The 18487-nt window shown below is 43.6% G+C and overlaps 1 protein-coding gene across 1 annotated transcript; it reads right to left on the reverse strand.

The window, feature by feature from the left end:
* Positions 1-1176: 1176 nt before the first annotated feature.
* On the reverse strand, positions 1177-16277 carry Stmnd1 (stathmin domain containing 1). Its single transcript, XM_041632588.1, has 5 exons — positions 16175-16277; positions 10748-10928; positions 7461-7612; positions 2354-2485; positions 1177-1673 (listed from the first exon to the last, which is right to left on the reverse strand). The coding sequence occupies exons 2-5, from the start codon at positions 10818-10820 to the stop codon at positions 1389-1391; spliced, it is 642 nt and encodes a 213-aa protein (XP_041488522.1). The 5' UTR covers positions 10821-10928; positions 16175-16277; the 3' UTR covers positions 1177-1388.
* Positions 16278-18487: the final 2210 nt, after the last annotated feature.

Below are 18487 nucleotides of genomic sequence, written 5' to 3' on the forward strand. Positions count from 1 at the left end.
ACTAGGAGAAGTCCAATTTTGGTGAACTTTAAAATTTAAGTTCTTTATCAACAACTCAGAGTCTGTTTGATGAGTCTCATGTATCCCAGGTTGGCCTTGAATTTATTATGTAGCTGAAGTAAATCACAAATTTCTGATCCTCTTGTTTCTGCTGCCCAAGTGCTCAGATTGTGGGCCTGTATTACCCAGTTTATGTAGTGCTGGGGATGGAGCTCTGGGTTTGTGTGTTCGAGGCAAGCACTCTACAAACTAAGTTACAACCCCAGCCCAAGAGTAGAATCAAACCAATGATCTTCCAGTTAGCAGTGTACCTCAATATCCAACTGAGCCACGGACACAGGCAGTATGTGTTTTTTTTTTTTTTTTTTTATTTTGACAGTTAAGATGTAGGGGCCAAGCAAGGTGGAGCAAAGGTCTTAAACAGACCTCAAGGTGTACGGAGGTTGAGAAAACTGTTGAACCATGATGGATAAGGTAGTCTAATGTAGGGAGGGACAGGAGAAAAGTGTGAAAACAAATGGATGAGATCTTCAGATTGTACGTCTGGAAGACATGATTCTTTACTGGATGTAGTTGGTAAAAGGGGTGGAGAACAAAGAAATAATTCCGACAAGATGACAGTAGCAAGCTCAGGAGCTCAGACAGTCTGTGGGAAAGAGTGGACCCACGGGGCTGACCCTCAGTCCCCTCAGCCCCTTCTACTCTTTCCCAATCAGAGTTTTTCTTCTTCAGCATGAAGAGTGCATGTTATTGTACACAGGTATCTGTTGATGTGTTTTTGTTTGTGGTGGTGGTAATGATGGAACCTGAGGCAGCTCCCATGATGGGTGAGTGCTGTCCCAGAGGGCACTATCCCTGCTCTCCATCCTGGACATTACTTGACCACCGGATATAGATGACTTACATTACATAGATAAGACTATAATTCACCCAACTTTCAAGATACTGCTTTATTTTTGACAGCAAAGAATTAAAACATAAGAAACACGCAGATTATTAATAAACACAACACACATCTACACAACTTGCTGTGAAGGACTCATCAGTGGGTGTGGCCAAGGCCAGCGAAAGGAAGAATTTCTTTTGGCACGAGCATATTCAAGGAAGCTGGCCAGGGCTTCCTAATCTAAGACCTCTAGCTAATGCTGGAAGGCACTCTGAAGGAGAACAGCAACCTTGTGATCCCCCATCCCTCCTGGGTAAGTATAGCCTTTAATTCACTCAACGGAAACTCATCCCTTTGCTGCTCCCACAATGAGCCCTAAACCCAGGGCAGCAATGTCAACGAGTAGAGCCACAGTCACTTCCTAAAGACCACGAGACGCACTAAGACTGTTGCAACTGGAAGTAATGGACCCCTTGGTGAGATTCATTTTGAAAGTGGACTATTAGAATATGTCGTCCTCTCGGTTGTAATACATGTCTGACTCCACAGTCCCCAAACCCGCATAGGAGTCAACCCTATTCATCTGGGCCACATCATTTCCACTTTTCTTCCTTTTGCGTGGCTCTCCTTCCTGTGTGTAGGACCTCTGCGAAGCAGGGGTGCTCACACCTGGGAGACCTTCTGCAAACGGAGCCTCTGCCCTTCCTGGTTCAGCTGCATCTGAAGAGTTGGCGGCGGACAGGAGCCGGTCACTCCGTAGCCGTTTTCTTATTTCTTCTTTTTTGGTCTGAAAAGTGATATTAAAGAATGGAAAAGAACCCTGGCAATCTTATTTTCTTCACATTCTCATCCATATTGCTTGTCACGACCGCTTTTACTTATTCTACTTGACTACTTGGTCTTGGAAGAGATGTTTGTCGGGGAACCATATTGGAAGAGACAGACACAGGGCCCACCCCCATAGAGTTTATAGTCCAGTCTTTGCTCTCTAGGCCACTAAATAGGGAGGCAGAAATGAAGGAAACTGGAGTAAAGGCATGTCCCCCAGGAACAACAGGCTTTGGGTTGTAGACCCTAGTGCTTAAATCTATAGGAGCTGACCTGACGGTCTTCAGAACCCACGCTTCGCTCAATACCCATCCCTACCCAGGTTGTCCTCCTCCCTCTAACCCGGATGGAAACTTCCCCCACACATGACTTAATCCAGAGGGTTGAATAGTGTTTACTGAGGGAATATAGACGAAACAACAAATTTCAACCGAGTTCACGGTTCTACTTCATTCCTGCACAGCACAAAAATAATTTTCAAGAAAAAAACAAAGTGTTGAGCCCCCGAAGCACACGGACCACTGAGCTGCAGTGCATCAATGCACGTGATTTGTCTTAAGGCTCCTGATAGGCTAGGTCTTGCAGCTGCTCATTTTAGGAGGCGGTCAACCCCATCCGACCAGCATCCACGGCCCTTACCTTTCTGCGCTCCTCGGCCGCCTGCATCTTTTCCTCTATGTCTTGGATTGTGAAATCTTTTACCTCTTTCTTCACCTTAAGTTTTTTCAGTCTGGCCGGCGGCTTTCTCAGTGGCTTCTCAGTCGTGTCCACCTGGAGGAAGACATTTTGCTTTTAATGGAGAAAGGATTATTACCTTGGCCTAGTGGAGATGAGCAGGCAAGAAAAAAAAAAACAGCTTCAAGTGCAAATTTCAAAGTCTAAATTTTCTAAGTGGCAGATGGATGCAGTATAAATGTGAAATCTGTTCAGAGCAGAAATACATTTATTATTGTTATTATTGCTGCTTTTATTATTGTGCGCGTGCGTGTACACGTGCACGCACATAAGGGCCTGAATGTGTCCCTGCATGTGGATGGAGGTTAGATGACCACTTTGTGGGGTTACTTTTCTTCTTCCACTTTTTTGTGCGTTCGGAGGTTGAACTTGGGTTGTCCAGCTTCAGCATCTGTACCTTTACCTGCTGAGACATCTCGGCCATGCACAGAAGCATTAAAATGCATTTGATGTCTCAAAAATACCAGGCTATTAAAACAAAGCCTGAGAATGTACCACTGAAGCCGGATGGAAGAGGACTCACCAGAGAGATCTCAAGACTGAAAGCCGAAAGAAAGTGTGTGTGTGTGTGTGTGTGTGTGTGTGTGAGTGTGTGTGAAAGTCTAGCTCAGTGTAAGACATTCAGAGTTTAACTTTAGTTGATTGATCTATACTCTTCAAGGACAGCAATTGATTTCATAATATTCTGTGTGTTACCACTTATTTTCACTTGGATAGAGATTAGCTTTTTTATTACTTTTTGATCTTATGATGGAGAGTGACCAGTTATTACTGAGCAACGACTCTATGCTAGGCTTTGCTATTGGCAATTGCCAAATAGTAAAAATTGCCCATCATATCTGAATGGCCACACTTTCGGCAGTTCAGAAAAGTGATAGTGACTTTCTGGTTATGCATCATCTAGTTACAAAAGTGAAATTGTAATAAAGGGCTACAAAATTTTAACTTGAATTCTTTTCCAAAAATACGGTTTTTAAACATGCATTTACAACAGAAAATTAAAAGAATACACGAACACTCTCCTAAGCCTCTACTTAATCACTCTAACCGTACCCATCAGTAGGAACCTAATTTTTAAATCTCTCTCTCTCTCTCTCTCTCTCTCTCTGTGTGTGTGTGTGTGTGTGTGTGTGAGAGAGAGAGAGAGAGAGAGCAGGTGTGCACACACTATGCCACACAGATGAACTTCTGAGGACAGCCTCAGGTGACCAGCCTTGCCTTCCACATTCCTTGAGACAAGATTGCTCGTCTCGTTCACTACTGCATGTGCAGAATGGCTAAACCAAGAGAGTCAGGGGACCTGCCTGTCTCCACCGTCCATTAGGAAGAGCTTCCATCTAGGAGAGCCGGGATTATATAGACATGAGTGACCACATCCTCCTTTATGGGGGCTTTGGGGAGCCAAAGTCAGGTCCTCAGGGATTGCTTTCCCCTCAAAGCCATCTCCTCAGCCCCTCAGCAGGAAATTTTTTAAAGAGTTTGTGGTGATGTTTTGTTTGTGATCTAACAAATAAAGCTTGCCTGAAGACCAGAGTGCAGAGCTAAACCACCAATTATCCATAGAGGCCAGGCAGTGGTGGCACACACCTTTAATCTCAGCACTGGGGAGGAAGATGCAGATGGATCTTTATGAGTTCAAGCTTACCCTGGGCTACACAAGATTGATCCAGTCTAAAAGAGAAAGTGACAGGTGGTGATGGCTCACATTTTTAATCCCAGTATTTAGGAGTCACACCCCTTTAATCCCAGCCTACAATCCACAATCCCAGAGAACCTAGACAACAAAGGGGACCTTAAGAGAGACACACATGGATCTACATAGGGAGGAGAAAAAGATAAGATCTCCTGAGTAATTGAAAGCATGGGAATCATGGGAGAGGGTAGAAGGGAAGAGAGGAGAAAGGGAGGGGAGTGGAGAAAAATGTATATCTCAATAAAAACAATAAAAAATTCTCACAAAAAAGAAAATGTATGTCCAAGAACATTTTAGAATTCTTTTTTACAACAATAGAGTGTGAACTACGATCACCAATGCTTCAATCCTTCCCACTGGATAATGGACTTAGCCTTAAGTGCAGGTTTGTTGTTGGAGGGGTGGATCTCAGGATGGGCTGCCCACAGAGTCATCTAGAAGATTCTGAAAGCATGAAAGCCAAGCCCAATACTCAGGCATGAGTCCAAGGCGGGATCTGGGTCCTGGGATTGTTAAAATCTTCCTAAGTGATTTATGCCAATGTAAGGTTAATACCTAGCACATTGGGCTACAAAACAAACAGGGCTGTGTGTTGCTGCCCCGGCCTCTTGCTAGCCTGGCTTACACTGGCCCATGTGGGTCTAATACAAAAGAGAGAAAAAGTATTGTGGTGTGCTTGTGGCTTGTGACATGTGGTCCTTTTGAGAAGGTCCTGCTCAGGCTCCCCATTCCATCCCATCCCATCCCATCCCATCCCATCCCATCCTATCCCATTCCATCCCATCCTATGTTAGAAGAGAATTTACCTTTAATTCAATTAATGATATCAAACTTCAAGTCCATCATTGTCATGAATAGAGTTCTTCCACAATATTTAAGCTAATCATTCTGTGCACTCCCTTGTTGGAAGTCAGAACTCATTCACCTCTGGTGACTGGGGCTCACTAAACTAAGTTGTAATTTTATTCCCACGGGTATTAGCATCAAGGAGTTACTGCATCTCCCTTAAGGAGGCTTCACTTAGCAACGGAGTGTTTCCATATGTCTTCCTCCATTTGAATTGCTCTCCCATCTTTTGACATCATTTTCTTTTTTCTGTCCCCAGAGGCTCATCTAGAGCTCAAAAAATAGCCCCTCTCCATCTTTATTACAGACATGTTTTTCTCATATTTTCAAATACAGTCAAATATTTGTCATCATCCAAACCATATTGGATCATGGTGATACTATGAAAATGTCAAATGACACTTTACTTTTCCATGACTGTAATAAAATATACCAATGAAAGGAACTTCAGGAAGGAAGAGTTTGTTGTTCAGGTACAGACCCTCCTGCCAGAAAGCCTTAGCTGCAGGAACGTGAGGCAGTTGGTCACACTGCATCCATAGGCAAAGTGGGAAGAGTGATACATGCTTATCTTCAGCTCATTTCTTTTTCTAACAGTGCAGAATCCTAGCCCAAGGAATGGTGCCGCCCACAGGGGACAGTACTTCCACCTCCAATGACACAATCAAGATGCGCCCTCCCAGGCATGCCCAAAAAATATTTTCTCAGGTGATTATATATTATATTATATCTTATATAAGTTGACAATTGAGATTAATCATCAAGTATGTTATAAATTCCTTTTAACCATCTCATTTTCCTATTTTCTTTTGTTGTTGGCTGTCTGGTGATAATCTTGATGTTGGCCATCTCTTTTCATTTCTGCTTATGCCTTCTTCAGGCCCTACTTTGTTTTGTATAAAAAGAATGCCACTTTGGATTTCATCCTCGAGTTCTCCCGTACAGAGTAGAATATTAGCTTAAGCAGTTAGTGAGTTGATCTACACACCATGCTGAGGTAATCACTGCCAACTGCTTTCTCTACAACGTTGAGAAACTTCTCAACTTCTGGTCTCTACTTTCATCTCTCCGTTTCTTGTCTTTTCCATTCATTTCCTTAGGCTCCTTTCCATTGCCCCTCCCCCCAATTTAATTTCTCTTTTATCTATGTGTCAGGTGATCCTGGGAGCCTTGGTTATAAACAAAGGAACAAACAAAATATTTAGTTCCTTAGTGGCATTTTAATTGTATTTTACTAAATAAAGCTTGTCTGAAGATCTGAGTGTAAAATAGCCCTCTGCTGGTCAGCATTATAGACCAAGTAGTGGTAAAATGCACCGTTGGTCCCAGTAGCCACACTAGTTTGCCAAAGAAACCGGGGGTGCGTGCCTTTAATCACAGCAGTGCACACCTTTAATCCCAGCCCTAGAGAGGATTACAGAACGGGAGGAAACAGCTCTCATCCACAGTCTCATTCTGAGGTTCCTGGAGGCAGGATCGCCATTTTGGACTGAGGTCGAGGTAAGAGTCAATGGTTGGGTGCTTGCTTTTCTGATTTTAAGGAAAACCCCAGTTTCTCTCTCTGAGCTTTTTATTAATCATGTTTCATAGTTCTGTTCAGAGTTTTATATAGAACATATTAAAAATTTTATGGTCATAAACAGGGCTCAGCCTGAGTAAATATCTGGGATTTTTTTTGATAAAATTCCTATAAAAACTGTGCAAGTGGGGCACACCTATAGTCCCAGGGATGAGATGGCTAAGGAAACAGGGCGATCCCTGGACACTGGTGGGCCTGCCTGTGTGGCCAGCTGCAGGTCAGTGAGAGACCCTATGTCAAACAGAGGTGGAAGCATTGGAGGACTGCTATCAGAGGTTGTTCTCTGATCTCCACATGTATGTCATGCACACACGTGTATGCACACACACACAAAGTTCACTTAAATAAAAATTTAGAGCCTGAGATCTCCACTAAATTAGTTAAAATCAGAGGATAAATATTTTTCACATTAATGTCAAACAGTGACAAATAAAACAAGGCGAATCAATGAAGAAAAAGAAAGAACACGACAATTTCTGGAACCTTCTTCTTCATGGTTGCATGTATTCCCATGTAGGCATATCTGCTGGAGCTCTGGCAGTTTTTCCTCATGGGTAAACCACAGTTTAGTTTTCTATTCTACAAGACAACACAATAAAAATCCCCGGGAAGATGAAAGCTTGTTATTTCCTGGGACTTATTATATCCAAATTCAGTCAAGCCCAGGGAATGCTTTATTGGCTTCATTAATCATTAATGATCAGGGTGATTCTGAATCCACCGAGAAGCATGGTGCGCAGAGAACTAAGCGAATTTATAGAAGGAAAATCTGGCTTAGACAAATGATATCATTTATACTGTAGGTCTTATATACTGGAAATAATGAGTTGTGATCAATTATATTTTATTGCTAATTTTAAGTATAAACAAATGTTAATTACAAAATCACTTGCCATGACATCATACGACTCTCCATCTCTAAATACTTTGCTTCGACTTTGTATGATTCCTTGGACAATTAACTCTTCCAGGATGTCTGATGACTTTGGTCGTTCCCAACTTTCCAGGAGTTGGGGTTTATTGATTATCCCATTGGCAACTGAGTCTTCAAAAAAAAAAAGCATAAAGAAAGAGAAATTTAAGAATAAAGAGTTTAACACCCAAATGCTAAATGGGGGCTGGAGAGAGAGCTCTGTGGGTCAAAGACCTTATTGCAAAATCACAAGGACCCAAGTTCAAATCCTCAGCACCCGTGTAAAATGTCTGGCATAGTTACCATGCTGACAGTCACAACACTGTAAGGGAACAAGGAACAGAGACAAGGGACTTGCTGGCTGTCAGTCCTGTTCCAGGTCCAGCAAAAAACCCTGTCTCAAGAAAACAAGGTTGGGAGTGATAGAGCAGGACACTGGGACATCTTTTTCTAACTTCATATGTACCCACACACACTCTAGGATACATGATGCACACATACACCATCCTCACACCCATACATGCACAAAGTAAATAATTAAAAACTGATTAATGGGTACCTTATACAAGTCCCTGAATCAAATCTGTCTCGACACTTTTGCATAAATATATAATTTCTTTTTTTTAAATAATTTTACCAATTATCTATCTAGCTATTTATTTATTATATTTTATTTATGATCTAACAAATAAAGCTTGCCTGAAGATCAGAGAAGCAAAGCTAGCCACACTAATCAACCATCCAGGCCAGGCAGTGGTGGCACCCACCTTTAATCCCAGCAACCACACTAGTTAGCCATAGGGGCGGGGTGGTTGTGGTGCACGCCTTTAATCCCAGCACTAGGGAGGAATTTAGGTGGGATGAGGCAGAAACTCGCTCTCTTCAGTCTGAAGATTTTGTAGAGGCGAGAGCTCTCTTTCTAGTGGTTGGCTGCTTTGTTACTCTGATCTTCCAACTTGAATCCCAGTATCTGTCTCAGGGTTTTTATTAGTCGTGCTACATTTACTTATTTATTTTATGTGTGGGTATGCATGCAAGTGTGTGTTATTGCATGATTGTGAGGCTGAAGGAGAATTTGAGGGAGCTGGTTCTGTCCTTCCACCATGGGCGTTCCAAGGACTGCACTCAGGTTGCTAACGCCCATGGCCACAGCCCCAATATCTGGCTTCCGTTATAAAGCTCTGTAAATCTTTGAAGTTCAAATTTTCGCTGCTGTCTTTACAAACACATCAGCATAATCTATTCCTTCCGTAGCAAGTCTCAAGTGCACAGAATCCAGCCCCGTCCCCGTGCTGCCATGGCCAAGCCTCTTTGTTGTAACAACGCGCACGCACTCTGGTCGGGTGACGCTGATTTGTTCCACTAATTACAATCTCAACTGCAGCTGAGGCTGAGGACATCCTCCTGGCGACTGCTCCGAGCTGCAGTTTGGTTTCTATGCTTTGTATACAAACGGTAAATGGCATGAAGTTGCCAAGGGCTGGCTGGTTCTACAGTCCTGGTATACAGTTCAACCATCTGCTAAATCTTCCGAGGGGAGGTCTGCCTTTTCGGAAAGAGTCCTCAAAGGGGACCCGATCTGGAGCTAGCACACCGGCAGCTAAGATCTTACTAATGATTTTAAAGATGAGCCATGGAGCCAGTTACAGGAGCAGATTTATGAGCTGTATTCTCGAGAGCAGCCTCCTCGCTGCAAATCCCCCATGCCCAGAAACAGCCACCTCCACACCATCAGGTCATAAAATAAAAGGTGCAGGCTTGTGGGCCCGAAGATGGCTCTGCTTCGCAAGTCATAGCTGACACTCTGCAGAGCCCTCTGAAGTGAACTCTTTTCAAAAAGTCCTCAGTGTTCAGTGGACGGGGGCTTTCGCAGCTGTTCCTAAAATCTGTGGTTACAAGGACAATGTTCACGGCTTTTTGTGGTTTGAAAACATATGCAGAGGCGGCTCCCATGACGGCCAGCTGTTTCTCATCTCAGACATTAGCCCCCCCCCCCAAGAAAGTGTTCAGCTGAAGGTCACCTGGCATCACTAAAGGGCCAAGCAGATCAGTGCTTTCCAATGCTGGCTCTTCAGCCTCGTAGGTGTATGAAATGGAGCCCATTCTCAATGCAAAGAGCTCGGCACTGAGTCTTATAGAATGCACCCAAGCTGGGCAGTGGTGGTGCGCACATTTAATCTTAGCACATGGGAGGCAGAGGCAGGTGGATCTCTGTGAGTTCGAGGCCGGCCTGGTCTACAGAGTGAGTTCCAGGACTGCCAGGGCTGTTATAGAGAGAAACCTAGTCTCTTAAAACAAAATGAAATGAAACAACAATAACAAAAAGAAAAGTGCTCAAACATGTAACTATGCTTCTCTCTATACGGGAGACATCACATGAAGAAGACACCTGATATCAACACATGCACCTGCACCGACACACGTACTCACATGCATACAAACATCATTTTATCAGCTAGGTCTCTGAGAACTGGAGGTACAAGTGTTAGTGAGTTACCTTATATGGATGCTGGGAATGAACCCGGGTCCTCTGTACCAGCAATCATGGCTCATAACCACTAAGCCAACACTCTGGCCCCATCCTCTTTATTTTTCTATCTTAACTTGTAGTGAGAGAAGAAATGCCAGGGACGTGGAGTAAAAGTTTTCCCTTAAACTAAATCAATGTTCTTTCCCTTGAGGTCTGTGCGGTTTCCTTTGTTCCAAAGGCAGACCAACTATATAAATAAGATGTCATCACTCAGCCACAAGGGAGAGCTCAAAGGAGGGGAGGCCACAGCATTGCATGAGAAGGGCCACAAATAGCTTTTTAAACATCATACCAGATAATAATTACGTCTTTTATGTTTTTACTGTGCACTTGCTTGTGCTGTGGATGGGTAGAGGGAGGGGGACAGTTTAATGAAGGTTTTATTTATTCTTTCAAATGCAAACCTTTCCCTTAGGAAGACAACAACACAGGGGCTTACATTCCCTTACTTCGTGCGGTTTCTACTCCTAAAATGTGTTTTCAAGTCTCAACAAGGGCTCTTGCCGCTCTTGTTGTTTTAAGATGGCTTTAACTACTTCACCCACAAGATTAATGGCTAACATTATTTACTCACATGATAAAAGCCTAAGACTAAATTCGAATGTCTTAGAGATAAGAACCTTGCCATTTAAAGTACACTAAGACCCCAAAAGAAGGGGCCATCAGATACATACACTATATATTTAGAGGTCGACCAGATATCTGTTGGAGAGCAACAAGAACAGAGGCAAAGTTACCTGAATTTACTCTCCCATTTATTTCACTAGGAGGTGGAGAGCTTTCTGGAATAGTCCCAGGCAGGCTTTCCATATGGGTTTGCTGGTCTAGATTTTCAGCATTGTCTGCCGTGTCCTTGGGCCATGCAGCTTCCGTTTTGGGGCTGCAGTTCTCTTTGGAAGAAGTCACTCTGTCACTAGCCTGAGAAAAGAGAACAGTTCGGTGAGATTTCTTAGGAAAACTAGAACAATCTAGCAGGGTCTGATTTGTGAGCACTTACCAATTACTGTCTGTAGTAGTCTGATTAGTAATCATAGCCCGTGGGTGTCATGTTATACAATATAGTGATCTTACAGATGTGATTAAGTCCTGCTCTCAAGAAAGTCAGGCTATTGGAATTATTCATGTGAACCCCAGATGCAATCACAATTGGTTTTTTGTTAGTTTTTTAAAATAAGAACCAGACAGAGAGAGGGTTTTGATTTGAATATAAAAATGTCCCTAAAGGTTGATATATTGAAGGCTTGGTCCCCAACTGGTAGCCCTGTTGAGAGGTGATTGGACCATGAGAATGATAAATGCAATGACTCCTTGGAATCATTGCTGAATGGACTTAGGGTGTGGTACATAGAGGAAATAGGTCATTGAGGGTGTATCTTGTCTCTAGGCCCTTGCTCTCTGGCTCTCTCTATTTCCCAGTTTCAATAACATAAGAAGCTCTGCTCTCTCTCAAGCTCTCTGCCATTAATTTTTGTCTCACAGCAAAGGACCAAGTGCCCGTGGACTGAAACCTCTGAAACTTCTGGCAAAAATAAATCCTCCGCACTTCTGTTGTTTATCCCAAGCATTTTGTCATAGTAACAGAAAACTTACTAACATGGGAAATTACTGATACTGAGAAGTAGTCTCATTACTGTGGCTGCTCCTGAGTGTGTTGTTCAGAACCTTATAGAACTGGATTATGGGAGAAACTTGGAAATGTTTGGAGATACAGGCAAGGGAAACCTTAGAATGCTATAAGCAGAGTTCAGTGGGAAATCATGAAGACAGCACAGAAGTTCAGAATATCAACAGAAATGCTGATGGTAAAAACTGTTCCCACGAGGCTTCAAATGGAAATGAGAACTCTGTTGGGGATTGGACAAGGGCCCGTGAGTTTAAATTCTGGCAAAGGACTCTACTTTCTATCCATGCCCTGAGAGTTTGTGTGAGGCTAAATTTCAAGCTGGCAAACTAATCTGCTAGAGATCATTCAGGAGAATAAAGCATTCACATTGTGGCATGGTTATAGCTAGTTTCCCTTAGCCCAATTTACAGGAAAACCTGATAACAAAAATCAGAGTAAAAGGAATAGAGAAACTTAAACAGAAAAGGACTCTGTTTATGGTTGGTAAGGAAATCTGCACCATTAAGAAAAAAGCCAAGTACTTGGCTTTGAGATAATAGGAAAAGTACCTGGAAGCCATCAAGAATTGGCCTGGTAGCATCCATCAATGGTTCATTATAACTACTGGAAAGACTTCTTTGAAATGAGAGCTCTAGAGAACCCATCTGCAAAGCATCTTTCTGTGTTTAGTCATTCATGTATGCAGGCATCAAAGGGTATGTCCAAGGAGACCTGGCTACTTCTCCTTGGGAACAGTCTTTAACGTCACTCATGCAATGCTAGTTTTCCAGGTACCTAGAATGTAGGTGTTATGGGTGATGGAGGCTTCCACCAATATTGCTCAGGAAAGTCTAGGGAGCCAGGCATTTGCATGGCAGAGTTAGCATGCTTGCCTGAAAAGGCACAATCTGTAGGGGTGAAGCCTACACTGCAATGGAGATTATTGGATGTCAGGGAAACATGAACAAGGAGCATCTGCTGGGGAAATTCCTGTCAGCGGTCATAGCCAGCTGGGGAAGGCACTTTGGGCTTTGGCCAAAAAGGCTATGGGGGTGGGGTTGACCAATTTATTAAGGCCCACATCTTGCTACAAAATGTGTCTGATGTCCAACCTGAAGAACAGGAGTTTCAGAGTAATTTGGACCCTTCCTTCCCCTTCCTCACTCTGGGGATACAGGTTAATAATAGTACATTTGCCTACAACCAACAAACAAGACTCCAAATTTGATCTCTAGTAATGGATAAAAGAAAAATGATAAAATTATACACTTCTAAGACGCAATGACACAGATTGAACACTTTTGTTCCCACCGACATGTCCACAAACCAGTCTGATCAGGGCAATCCCTCAATGGGGGCTTCTCCCCTCAGGAGACACTAGGATGTGCCCATCTGACAAAGGAATCCAAGACAGACACTGTGGGATGCTTCCCTCTCAGGGCCTCGGAGCTCTGGTTGAACTTAAAGATGTATAATCCTCATTGTGAGTTCTTTCCCTAGTTTTCAGATATTTAAAGCCAGTGATAGTGAGAGGCATATTTTTACATTTTTGTATTGTGTTGCATTTTGTAGATTCACTTAAAACAAAACAAAACAAAACCCAGCAATGCACCATGTGACATGTAAGGACTGATTTTGTCATATAACATTTCTAAGTCGAGCTACTGAAAATGGAAGAGGCTTAACGGCAGCCACAGCAGCCAGCAAAATGCTGATAAAACACTTAGGAATGGAGTGAAATTTTCAGTGTTCATAGACCAGAAGAGTTGGCTTTCTTCCACACGTTCTACAATCTACAGCTTGGAATGGATTCAAACACTACCACTTCAGATGGCCTCCCAATGGCTTCCTCATCACCAGAAAGGCTTGATTTGGGATGGGAACCCCAGGGAGGAGCTCTACCCATTTGCATTTACAGACAGGTGCAAGAAAACCTGAACAATTTTCTTTTCTTTCTTTTTTTTTTCATCTCTTAATACACCAGCCTTAAGTTTCTAGAAAGAGATAAAAGGTTTTCTCTTTGGAAAACTAAGACCACCTTTCGAATGTCATGTCAATTCATGTCAAGTCATAACACAGTGGAGGAATGTTGGCCCCATTTTGTAATTTAGATTGAGGTAGCTGTAAGTCAAAGAAAGACACCAGCGATACTGATAAATAATTGAATCTGTATACACTGGGGATGTCGCCATGTGTGCAAGCTTTATATTTTCACACAAATACATATTACATATTGTATTAACCTAGCAGTTTTCCATAAGAAGAGTACTGGGTGGGATGATAGAAGGAGGGTGGGAGATTCTATTATGTTCCCAAGATGAAGTTGTCAAAGCAGAGGTTCAATAAGTTCGACATTTCAGATTGATCTTTTTGTATACTTCAATGCCTTGGAGCTAACATTCTTTTAAAATCAGGTTTCACATTAAAAACTTACAAGTCCCAGGCTGACAGCTGTGTGAGAGAGTCACCAGCATTTTTTTAAAAAAGACACTGGTTTCAACTATACACAGGTGCCTGTTGTTTGCTTTTTGAGGTGTGTGTGTGTGTGTGTGTGTGTGTGTGTGTGTGTGTAGTGTAAGTACTGTATGTACTTCTGAAGCTTCTTTTGGGAAACATATTTTCCAAACAGCTTGGCAGGAATCAGTTGTTGATACTCTCTAAGCTGAAATTGTCAATCACTTGGTGAGCAGAAGCATGTATAAATGCATTTGCCTGTGGACCTGAGGGAAGACTTTGGAACTAGAAATTTTGTTAATTTACTCTTAGTAATATAATTACAAATAGCAACCCCTCAAAGACACTCAGGAATGACTCTTTAACAAGATTTAAGAAGGCCAAGAAATGACTGAGAAGCTAAGGCACTTGATGTGCAAACACGAGGATGAGTTTGGATCTCCGGCACCCACACAAAAAGTCCGAGTGTGGCGGGATATGTCAGTATTCCCAGCCCTGGAAGACAGAGACAGGAAGATTTCAGGGCTTGTTGATTAACAGTCTAGCCAGTGAATGAGCGCCAGGGTCAGCGAGAGATACTTAAAAAAAAAATAAAAAATAAGGCGCAAGTCAATGAGGTACTCAGTGGGAAAAGCACTGCTGCCAAGTCCAAGGACCCAAGTTCAATCCCTGGGACCCACATGGAGGAAGGAGGGAATTGACTTTCACAGGCTGTTTATTGATCTCTGCTGGTGTGTACACACAATATAAAAATGCAACATAAATACTTAGTAACCAACAGAAGGAGATATTCAACATCAACCCTGGCTTCAACAAAAGCATGGGCCATGCACTCCCCTCGCATACATGTGTATGCACACAGACATGTTTGCACATACACACATAGACATAATGTTTTAACAAGTAACTTAGTCCTTTTTCAGTAAAAAAGCAAGACTTATATCAGATGTTAGAGAAAACCCATAAAGAGTCCTTTTTGACCACTGTCTTAGTTAGGGTTTCTATTTCTGGGAAGAGACACCATGACCAGAGTAACTTGCCAGATCACTTCTGCTGGAGAGTCTGGAGCCGGGATCATAATGGGGTCAGTGATGGGAAGGATCATACCCAGATCAGCACCCATATCAGTCCCTCTTGCCATAAAAATTTAAACTGCATTTCTGTGTGTGTGCGTGTGTGTGTGCACATGTGTGGAGCTCATAAAACAGTTTTCAGGTCTTTCCTTCTATCATGAGGGACCAGGGCATTGAACTTAGGTATTCAGGCTTCGCATAAACACCTTTATCCGCTAAGCTTCCTCATCCTCTGTTTAGACCCCCCATGCCAGGACCCCAAAGATGGACTTGAGGAGTCACCAGACCTTTTTTGTTGTTGTTGTTGTTGTTCCTCTTCTCAATGTGATCACATTGAAAAAATTTAAAATTTTCTCTGCTTTCACTCTTAATTTTATAGGTGGCCAAGCCTGGCTCATTACGGTTAGCAGGGCCTAATTGCTCTTCTAGAGTCAGGGAAGGATGGTAAGCAACCCAGTTGTTCTGCCTCCATTGCATTGTGGGAACTTCACTTTAATATCGCCAGGGAAATGACACAGACACAAGCTTGAGGCACAGTAGAAAGACGGGAAGGAGACTTACAAATTAGGTTCCCTCTGTCTCTGTCCCCAATGAGCTTCACCGTCCAGAGGATGTAGCTAGATGGTTAACAGAGCTTTGTACTGGAGATAAATACAGAGAACAGGAGGTCCGGAACCACCAATTGCTGGCAACTGCCAGGAACTTCCAACTTCCCCTGAGAAACCAGGGTGATGGGCAGAACCACAAGCCCTCCTGTTATTCCTCATCTGCCCGGGGTATGGGCACATACATCTGTCTTCTTGGACATAGATACATAGATGCATGTACTCGTTCTTGATTTGGCGACTCCAAGCATCAGTGGCAGAATAAACATGCTTGGTTCTCATTCTGTTAGGTACCTACTAAGAGGGCAGTAAACTCCAGACTGGCTCCAGACAACTCCAGAGCTTCCTGAATGTGGAAGCGTGGGAAATCCTGTCACTATGCTGTGGTTTTGTCTTCCTCAGGTCTCCCCACCCCCATTTCTTTCATACCTCCTTCCCTTCTGCTCTCTCTGACAGTGTCTTGCTGTGTAGCCTCAGTATGCACTCTGTAATCCAAACAGGCCTCAAATTCAAACTGGAAGCAATTCTCCTTCCTCAGCCGCCTGCATGCTGGGTTTCCAGGCGTGTGCTTCAACACGGTCTGTGATTGTCTTTTACCTTGGATCCCTCTTCCCAGCCCTTCCTGGGTGAGGGCACGTGGCTCTGGCTCCGGTCCCCTGCTTGCTGGGAAGGTCCGCAGCCCATCGCGCCTCCTCTCTAGGCAGTGCCGGGGGAACTCCTATCTTGTCCTTCAGTCCCCGGTTTCCCAATCCCGGCCCAGCGCTCCCTCCTCCCCCCACCTCCAGGCTGGGCTGTAGGTGCTCAGCATCTGGGCAGTTGCTGGGAACTGTTGCCACAATAAACCGCGTCACACAGACCTGGGACTTGAGCAGCGATGGGACTTTTGCAAAGGAAAACTAGAAGATCTGAGAAACTATCCAAACCCCTACCAGAATGCAAATTAGTGTCGCTTCAGGAGCAAAAAAAAGGGACAAACTGAACCTAAGCATCTTCCTGGACGCTCATTTCTTTAGGACACGCCCCCACTCCCCTTACCTCGTCCAGGCTTCACAGCGCGGCAGCTTGTTGAAGGAAAAGCAGACAGCCTACAGAAGGCAATGCCACAGGGCGCGACCTCGGAAAGGACGGTCACATAAGAAACAAAGCCAGTCCACAATGAAAATCACACAGGACCATTGCGGCTGCCAGCAGGTCTCGAAATCATTTTTAAGTTGTAAACTCCACTTTAGGAGTGGTTGTGCTGGGGGCGGGGTATATGTACATTGTGTAGAGAATGAAACAAACATGATGTCACTCATCAAGAAAGACAGAGCAGGGGGCTGCAGGCTGCTCACACGTTTCCTTCCTAAACTCTCGAACCCTTTCATCCTATTTTCAACCGTTTTCCTTTTTGAGTACTGAGGAAGTGGAGTGGAAAAGATACTTGAGATGTCTCAACCCTTCGTTTTCAAGGCTATAAACTTAGACTCGAAGCCAGTGAGTGATTTTCCCAAGATCTCCAGGGAGCTAGTTATTGAGGGAGCTGTGACGGGGACCCAGGGGGCCTGCTCAGTTCCTTCGTGTCTCAAAACAACTGGAAAATTCAACCCAGGCTTCTTGGAAATGCAAGACTCCAAGAATTTCCCCAAGGAACCCAGAGGTCCGCCCTGTTATAAGTGGCTAGATCGTAGCTGCGCTACAATCATACATTTATTTCTTGCTTGCTTGCAGCTCAGACCTGGACTCAGTTCAGGACGGCCTGGCACTCCCGCCTTTCATGCCTCTGCCTCACTTGTTAAAAGGATTCAAGGGTGTGTAAATATTTTTCAAATTTTATATGTTTTTATTTTTGGACATTTTGAGACTGGGTCTTCCTAATGTAGCCAGGACCTCAGCCTAGAACCCAAGTCTGCTTCCGACTCACAGATATCCTCCTCTCAAGTAGTAGGATTACAGGTGTGAGCTGCTACTCTGGGCTTTATTTTACAGCAGTATGGACAATCATTTCACTCTGTTATCCTCCTGCTGCTCAAGTGAGGATGCTTGTCGAGTCTTACTGACTTTGAGGAAGATGAACGGAACCCAAGTCAACGTTGTATAATTGCGAAACAACAAACTCAGAAGACTTGTGAATGAGGAGTTGAAATAAAACTAGCGGCTGTTTGAGGGCTATCTCTGGAAGTACAGGCTCACAGGTTAACTAAGTTACCTTGGAAAAGTCTCATTTGGATAATCCAATGCCAAAGGCACTTGGGAAATGTTCTTGGGGAAAGTTCAATGGGTTTTTGATAAAACTAAAGGGTAAATGTTGCAGACGCCTGTGTGCATTTTGAGGCAATCTGTAGACAGAAGTTTTCATGGAATGGATGGGGCAGCACCAAAATGTGTTATGCAGGCATTTACTGCCTCATAGGACTGTGGTCCAGAATTGTGAAAATACCCTTTCCCTAGGAGTGTGCTGGGGCCAACTCCTCTGGCTCCTGAGAGCCCATCACTGGCACTGTGGAGTCCCAGTGCTAAACGCAGGCAGTTTCAGAATTAAATCTCATAACCTTACAATGGAGTATGCTGAAAACAGCAGTAAAAAATAGCAGTGTAGATCATCTCTTATTACTGCAAACGATGGAAAGGAAACCCAGGAAGTGGAAGTGGGAAGGAGTGAGGAGGAAAATGATGGGGATAATTAACCCAAAGTCTGCTAGAGGAAGAGAAACTCCGGCCTCATTTTAGTCAGGCATTCTCTGCCTGGAAAGATCCCTATGC

Source organism: Microtus oregoni, unplaced genomic scaffold (genome assembly GCF_018167655.1).
Source record: "Microtus oregoni isolate MIOR12 unplaced genomic scaffold, Mior012 000042F_ref0000377, whole genome shotgun sequence".
Lineage (NCBI taxonomy): Eukaryota > Metazoa > Chordata > Mammalia > Rodentia > Cricetidae > Microtus > Microtus oregoni.